At 33.4% G+C, this 8675-nt stretch overlaps 2 protein-coding genes across 3 annotated transcripts; one reads left to right on the top strand and one right to left on the bottom strand.

Moving 5' to 3' along the window:
- The first annotated feature begins 801 nt into the window (after nucleotides 1-801).
- Nucleotides 802-2903, top strand: LOC146911177 (uncharacterized). Its single transcript, XM_085722544.1, has 3 exons — nucleotides 802-1246; nucleotides 1320-2361; nucleotides 2446-2903. The coding sequence occupies exons 1-3, from the start codon at nucleotides 997-999 to the stop codon at nucleotides 2612-2614; spliced, it is 1461 nt and encodes a 486-aa protein (XP_085578670.1). The 5' UTR covers nucleotides 802-996; the 3' UTR covers nucleotides 2615-2903.
- Nucleotides 2904-5521: 2618 nt separating this feature from the next.
- LOC146911178 (Chaperone DnaJ-domain superfamily protein) lies at nucleotides 5522-8675 on the bottom strand. Of its 2 annotated transcripts, none has more exons than XM_085723865.1 (6): nucleotides 8584-8675; nucleotides 8308-8400; nucleotides 7217-7247; nucleotides 6271-6297; nucleotides 6045-6177; nucleotides 5522-5902 (listed from the first exon to the last, which is right to left on the bottom strand). In XM_085723865.1, exons 1-6 carry the CDS (start codon nucleotides 8647-8649, stop codon nucleotides 5848-5850), a joined length of 405 nt encoding a protein of 134 aa, XP_085579991.1. In that variant the 5' UTR covers nucleotides 8650-8675; the 3' UTR covers nucleotides 5522-5847. The 2 variants fall into 2 exon arrangements, with proteins under 2 accessions (XP_085579991.1, XP_085579990.1); XM_085723864.1 differs by having other exon boundaries at nucleotides 5522-5930.

An 8675-nucleotide genomic window follows, 5' to 3' on the forward strand; every position in this document is an offset into this window, starting at 1 on the left:
ATGTTTGATGCAATTAAGTTCATCCAGTTTTAGGGATAATGATTATTCTTCAATATAATGTTTTAATTCCCGTATTGCTGCTATATTGTTCTTTTGAGGAGAGGGGAATCCATACTCATTAGTATCATTTTAGCATATCATTCATTTTTTTTTCTTTCCCAACAGTTCCATTCTTTCATTGGAATGAATCAAATTGGCTTTCGATTTCTTTTGAGAAACTTTTCTCCCTCCCTAAAAGCAGTTGGGAAAGAATTTTTTTGTTTTTTTTTGTTTTTAGAAATGCTGAAGAGTTCACAAAAATAATTTGAGAAACTTTTTTGAAGTTTAAAAACCGTTCTTTCCAATTTTTTGTTTTCTTTTTCTTTTTTTTTTTTCTTATATCATAGATCAAATGAGTGTCAAACATAGGAGTTGAACTATGATATAGAATATTTTTTTAAAAAGCTTAAAAATGTTTTTAAAATAAAATGAAATTGGCATTTTTTATATTCTTTTAGAAGTGTTTTAAAAGTATATGTTAGCAAATATATTGACATACTCTAGCTTCACAACCTCTCAAATACTCTAGCTACACAATGATAAAAAAAAAAATACTTGCAAATATTTTCTAGTATAGAGTACTTGGTACTTTGAAAGCAAGGTATATTTGGGAATTTTGCTACTTTGAATGCAAGTATTTTAATTGAGAGTGATGTATGTAATATGTGCATCTTTTTTTGATATTCTGATTAGTAACACATTTTTCTTTTAGTTGTTTTTTTTTAATTAAATAAAAAACGCAATTTCTTTTACAAATATTGGTTGTTGATTTTCTTTTGGCGTCTTGTTCCATTTTTGGTGTTTAAAATACTCTAAAAAAAATACTCACAAATTAAAGTACTACGATTTAAGATTAAGAATTTCTCAGAGGTATATATATATATATATATATAAGAAAGAAAGTGAGGTAATGAATGAATGAATGAATGAAAGAGTGAATGGGTTAGTTAGAGTTAGATGATGGAAGATGGTACTAGTACATTCTCGTCGGCGAAGATTTCCGTTTGGTGGGACATAGAAAACTGTCAAGTTCCACGATACTTCAACGACGCTAATTCCATAGCTCAAAATATCACCACCGCTCTCTTCAACTCCAACTTCCATGGCCCACTTTCCATTTCCTCTTACGGTGACACCACTCGCATCCCCTCTCACGTTCAACACGCGCTTTCTTCCACCGGCATTTCCCTCCACCACGTCCCTGCAGGTATACTATACTATACTATACACCTCTCTAACCCTAATCGCTTTTCATAATCACTTTTTCTTTTGTTTTGCAGGTGCGAAAGATGCTAGTGATAAGAAGATACTTGTTGATATGTTACTATGGGCTATTGATAACCCTGCACCTGCTAACTATTTGTTAATTTCTGGTGATAGAGATTTCTCAAATGCGCTTCATCAACTTCGTATGAGAAGGTATAACATTCTTCTTGCTCAACCTTTTTGTGCTTCTAAACCTCTTACCGCCGCTGCGAAAATCGTTTGGCAATGGCCTACACTCATTGCTGGTGGACCTCCTTTCTTCACTGAACCAAACCCTAATTGCTCTAGGAAACTTGTCTATCAACCTAAACCTGAAACTGATGATAACAACAACAACAATAATGATACTAGTTCTGTTGCTAATTCTGAACAATCAAAGACTTCAAAGTTGTTTAGATTAGCACCACATGAATTCTTTTCTAGTAATGACCCTACAGTAATCCCAATTAGTACTAATGGACAAACTCACAATCAGGACTCAACTAAAAGCATTACTGATTTTAATGATCATAATAAGCAATTAATGCTTCCAATTTCAAATGGTAATAATGATGCAACCCATGTTGGAAATGATAACAACTCTAATTGTGGTAGTGGTGGTCAAGAATTTTGTAATGTGAATTTGAACCAGAGGAATACTAGTTCTGAACAATTGTTGGGTTCTAATGTAAGGAAAGTGAAGAGTATGCCAACAATATCAACTTATGACAATTTGCAAGGACTTGTTGATGTTATTCTGGTCACTTTGAATACACTGATGAATGAAATGGTTTTTCCTACTGAAGGAAATATAATTGATTGCATTCGTTTTGGGGATCCCAAATATGAGACAGTTGATATTAGGAAAGGTTTGCATTGTGCAATTGAGCAACAGAAGGTGGTTAAACGAGTCTTTGGCACATTACGTTTGTATGTTGTTGCAAATGAGAATCTATGGAAGTGTGTGAACCCCTTACGTGGTTTGCCCAGTCATTTCCCAGATGCAATCTGGGTTAGGATAGAGCAATTCCTTGCTTCATCTTCAGGAAGATCGGCGATTTTGGCCTCTTGTAACAGGTAAAACTATATTGTTTTTCTTAGTTCCTTGAAGCTTTATTACTTGTTAAGTTACTGACGTAATCACCTTTTGTGTTTTATTAGATATGAAGCTTCATTAATTCTAAAGAAATTGTGTCTTGAAGAGCTTGTGTTGGGTGATGTACTTAAGATTTTGGAGATTATAATCACAATCAAGAAATGGATTATACCTTATCATTCTAGATGGCAGCCGATTACCATTTCACTTGCAGAGACTAAAGATGATAGTTGATGATACAAATAGTATTTCTGGTCTTAATATAGCAAACCAATGTCAAGTTTGAAATGGATATGAGCTTTTCCATAGTTAGGGATATATAGAGGAATTTATGGCAATTCTTTGAATGATGAATAGCTTCAAGTCATATACCTTTTGTACATTCCCATCTGCTTACTGGTGGGACTTTTTGTTGGTATAGAAGATTCGAGATATATAACTTTTTGTACATTTCCATCTGCTTACTGGTGGATTTTTTGATGGTATAGAAAATGAGTGCAACATTGATCTGCCTTTATATGTTGTGGAATTCTCTCTTCAATCTCAAATCTTCTTTCCTGCAGTTAAGCTAGACTTTAATTTTATTAGAGACAAATTAACTTGAATCCTTAGACTCTAAATATGAATGTCTCTTTTGAAAGATATATAAATTTATTCTAAAGAGCATAATGACGAAACTCACATACACAAATTGTTGAGAAGCGGGACTATTAGAAACAAAATTACTTGAAGAATCGTTGGACAGTAAATATGAATGTCTAACGAGATTTAAGTCTAAACCGTAGTCCGCCACTTGATGTGAGATGACCACTAGATGTTGTGCTTTTCATTTGTTTGATACTCCTCAAAAGTAATGATTTTTGTAGAACTGAATAAATGTTCTTTTAATAAATAGTGAAGTTCCTTTCATTTTAAAAATAAAAAAAATATATATTGTATCATCACATCACTGTATTTGTAAGTTCTATTCCTTTGTTGAGATGGTTTGGATACTCAACACTGATAACTCCCGTTCTTACAATACTTACCATTGGAAGTCAAGCATTCCATGTTAAGAAAACAAAGACTAGAAAACAAAAGGAAAATGATCGTGAAAATGCAGAACATAACTTTTGTCTAAAACTCCAAATTCCAATTTAAACCATACATTACATGATGATACATCCAAAACCATGGATTTTGAGACAGTAGAGCACTTATATATAAGGGTCATGCTAACATTACACTATTAATTAATTCTTCACCTTGCACTATTCGATAGACTGGTCAAAACAAAGGGTCGTCGAATTGAATATATTTTAACATAACAAAGGGTCACCTTTCATCTGTTAGTTAGTATTCATGACAGCAACCTGTAAATATATAATGTTGTTGTATTACTTGACAGTCCAATAAATTGCCACACAACAATACAATCCATTATTCATTGGCAGGATTATGTCGTAGCCTTATTTAGTAATTGGGTCCACAATAAAGTAACTGCAAAAAAGTCTCAGTTTCAAATTCAATGCAAACCCAAAACTTTTACAAAATTACAAAATTGATCCGTATTTCATTCACCTCCTCCAAGTCCCACAAACAGATACGACAGAAATATTTTATGGATGTGTTTTGATTTTGATGAAAGAGCCGTTGACCAACACACAAAACAAAAAATAAAGATAACCAAACACTGTCACAAACAAAACTTTTAACTCCAAAAAACAGATTTCTTGCTGCAACCTTACATATCCCAATTGTTTCCAAAATGGTGAATGAATGAATACTACTTATCTTCAACAACACACAATCCATTAGAGTGCACTGGACAAACATAGCTTCTTCCTGCAACTCTGTCTACAATCAGCTCCCATATCCCAATTCTTTGCCAAATAGTGAATGAATTGAACCTTACAGAATCTCTTGAACCCTATTCTTTGAACAACAATCGGATACTCCACAAAAGGCAGACATGCAGCCGCATTTTACGGTGCATATGTAATCAAAGTTGTCATATTTCTGCACAGAATTGGAACTGAGACACGACTTGATTGAGTAATGACCACGGAAGGAATCAACAGTTGATGAAGAAATCATGTGTTGAACTTAAGAGGGTTTTGTGTTATTTTCATTTTTGTTAGACCGTAGCACGGGTAAGAATCACTAAGTAGGGATTTAGCTTTGTATTTTCAAGCTTAAATGCATTATGACTTCTCTATTTTATTTGAAACAAAATTTCAGTCCCTCAATATTAATTTTTTTTTTTTTTTTTTCCATCTCCATTTTCATGCACTGTTGCAATTTCTGATCAAACCAAATTTGTAACTAAAAATGGTGATGTTTAGCCCAAAATGTTTTGATTTTTGACCCCTAATTTTGAATTTTGGGACAAAATAACATCGCTTTTGGGATAAAAGATATGTGGATATATTATAACATTTTGTGGATTTTTTTATCAAATGATTAAAAATAGTTAAGGACCATACAAGACTTACTCGTGTGGCGAGAAAACCCTCTAAAACCTTCTATTCAAATATTAAATATCACCATTTTTAAGTTCAAAAATATGAAAGAGGGACTAAAATTAGAGATTTTAAAATAGAGATTAATTTCATGAGTGAGTGAAAATAGACAGATCAAAAGTGTAATCAAGCTTATTTAATTTGAATTTAGAAGAAAATTAACTATGGAACCGTATTTTTTTTTTTTGAGTGATTTGGCAGGTCCGTAACAACTTGAAAGATTAAAGTCCTAGATAACTCAAATTAGAGGAAACCAAATTGGTCATTATGTCATCCATAACATTCTAACTGGTTGTGATACGAATTTTATCAAGTAAAAAACTTGTAATGATATGAATAAAATCACCAAACAATTGGTACGAATGTTTCCGAATGGTTACAATCATCAGCAGTCAACATGCATTGCAAGTAGAATTTTTACATATGGACCACAGTAAGGTCTCTAGATTAGGTAAAATCACAGTACTGGATAAAATCTGACTTGTTGGCATCGCGGACCTATCCCAACTAGGTTGGCACCACTGTCCCAATCCAAAACCACCAGCCAAAAAAGGGGTAGATAAAGATAATGGAGAGATATGGAAGGAGTTGCATCGCCAAATAATTGCACATGATTTTTTTTTTTTTTTTGATGTGGGGGTGCACCATAAAAATGTGTAATTGAGATTAATCCAACATACAAAAACTTTGATGCACCATACACTACTTCCAAATTTGTTATTACCATTTATTGTATAAAACTATCCTATCACCCTCTATTGGACTGCATAACATCCCTTCAAAGAATCAGCTTGTATTGAATCAAGGATGAGTTCATTTTGCAATCACTGATCATGTAACTTTTATTGACTCAAACTATTCATTTTCACTTACATTTAAATATATTGTAGGAGTATATTAAGTATTAGCCATCAATTGCAAATGGAGTATATGCAGTTCCAGGCATGATTCCTGCTCGGGAGGTCATCAAGGAAGAAATGGATTGTGTGAAGGGTAGTCCTCCTTCTGCCTTTTGTAAGCCCTGCGTAGCAGTAGTAGAAAGGGTATCACTGTTTTTTTGGTTACAAGAAAGGGTATCACTGTTAATGTGCATAGTTCATTAATTTGTAATATATATCCAAAAATAAAGTGAAAGGCAAGCCAAAAAATTGGTAGTTAAGCACCTTGAAGCATTAAACCCTCCAAGTGCAACTGTTCCCAGAATAAGTAAAAGGAATGGAACTTTAATCATGGCATGATTTTTTCTTCCTCCATTGGCCCTTGGAACTCCAGTTCTCACAACTCGCCAATATTCAGCTGAATAACAAAAATGGCACATTTAAATAAGAAAATAAAAACAGAGGCATTGCTTTTAGATGACAAATAGGAGGATTTAGAATAGGAATTCACCTGAAGTTGAAGCTTCTCCTCTGCCACCTGTGTTTCAAATTTTATTCAGTACTTTGAAAGAAGTTGCAATACAGATATAAATAAAGCAGTAGGATGAGACAAGGTCCTTCAAAGGGAAGATAAGGGCCTTTTCCTAATCATATAATTCCCCATCGAGTTCACTTTGTTTTCAAAGTTTCCAAAGGGAAAAAAAAAAGTAAAAGCAACTTGGCATTTTTGTAATTAAAAGTGAAAATAAAAAACTAAAGTATTGAATGTGAACAGAAATTAAACAGACCCGTATCTATGCTCTAGGCAACCTTATCACACTTTGCCACTACCAAAGAAGATGAAACTTGTGAGACAAAAGGAACAAAGAATTTCAACTGCCAGTGTACTAGGACAACAACCTAGTTTTTTTTTCCCTTTCAAATTTGGAGCTGGGTAGGAAGGAAAAATAATGAAATATGAGGATAAATATACTCGATCAATTTTACTTAGCCAGTCACTACATGATAATGCACAATTATGATTAACATTCAAGCATGAAAACACCTAGAGATACTGACCGTGATCATTGCCTGGATATCAAAGAAACAAGATAAAACAATAAAAGGGAGCTTTTGGAAAGTTATTTTTCCCTATAATTTGCTCTTCCAGTCAGAGTACTAATTTGGTCTGACCATATGCCATCTAAGGATGCTAATGTTATAAGCATAAAATTGTGAATTCAACTCAAATATCAAAGTGATATTTTGTAGGATTGGTGAGCTAAGGACTGAGGAGTTTAATCTCTTTTCATAATTCAATAAACAATACTGAATTTGGGAAAGTAATATAATAAGGTTTAGAAAATCATGCATCCCCATTTAGTTTCTTCTATAATTTCAGTTGTCTGTTCAGGAGTTTGCATACCATGAGTGACATTTGGAATATTATTCTGAGTACAAGGACTCTGGAGAATTACCGGGCAAAAGACATGTGTAAGCTTCGGAAATCTGCAGCAAGACATAAAAGTTCAGTCACTTCTCACTCTTTCCATTTAACCGAGGGGAATATGACAATAGCCAAATTAAGTGTCAACCATCCTACATGAAACCAATTCACAGTCTAACTTAACACAATACAAAATCAATGTCACACATTGGTGATCCCTCCCAGTGCCTAGACATAAAATGGGGAGGGGAAAAGAGACGGTAAGCAAAGGAAAAGTCCCTCCTTTGTTTTAAGGACGGAAAATGCTTTCTGCATTGTTTTATGAAGAAGAAAAAGAAACAAATCTAACACCTAAAATCATATCTTATAAAAATTATTGCCTTGACAAAAATATCTAAAACAGATAAACAACTACTATGGGCCTGTTTGGATAAACAACTTATTTGCAGCTTATCGCACAAGCTCTTATCATGATAAGTGCTTACGCATAAGCTTACATAAGCTATTTTTAAAAGAAACAGATGAAATAAAGTTAAATTGTTTTTGTATATGCTATAAGCTATATTTATGACCTATATTGGAGAAATTAGGCAAATAAGCCGAAAAAAACTCGTGAACTTTGTCATAAACTGTTTTCATAAATTCTCCCAGACAATCTCACAAAACTTATGTCAGTAGATAAGCTCATATATGCCAATCAAAACAGGCCTTATATTCATTCACGACACAATTGGCCTGTGAGGATGGATGTTACGATGAAATATTTTTGTCCTAAGTTACATACTCATATCAGTTTACACTTTACAATGAGCACACTCTGGAGTAAAACACAGAAATATATTAGCCTTATAACAAATGTTCTACTTCCTTTATTTTAGTTTATGGATTGGGAACGTACAAGTTCGACCTCTCCCCCTAACAAATTTCCCTCCTCCTAACAAATTAACCATTAAATATTTGCCCATAAAAAACGACTTTCATATTATAATATAACTAAGTCCCAAAGAGCACCATCACATTATCACAATTCATATCACTGGTTAAAAAAAATGCAACCATCACCCAAATTCATATGATAAGATAATAAAGGAAAAAAATAAATTGATTGAAATGCTCTCTCACCAATTTGAACTTGGACTCAGCAAGAGGCTTCTCATGAGATGGAAATAAGTCAGGGTGAGATTCCCACACCTTCTGTTTGTAAGCTGATTTAACCTAAACAAAATTAACATCAACATAAACAAATCAATTTCAAAATTAGGGAAACGAAGCTTGAAGATCAAAATTGGAAAATAATAGTAATGAATTGAAAAGGGTCAGGCTCAAAATTTGAAATTGAGTCGATGAAGGGGGTAAACTTTGATTGAAAATTAAAAAAAAAAAAACCTAAGAACTAACCTGGGAAGGAGATGGATTTGAATTGGGTGGGAAACCAAGGAGAATTCTGGCTTCATTAGCGTCCATTTGTGTCAGCGATTCACACACGACAC

Source organism: Medicago sativa, chromosome 7 (genome assembly GCF_051527215.1).
Source record: "Medicago sativa cultivar Bolivia chromosome 7, Bolivia_mono, whole genome shotgun sequence".
Lineage (NCBI taxonomy): Eukaryota > Viridiplantae > Streptophyta > Magnoliopsida > Fabales > Fabaceae > Medicago > Medicago sativa.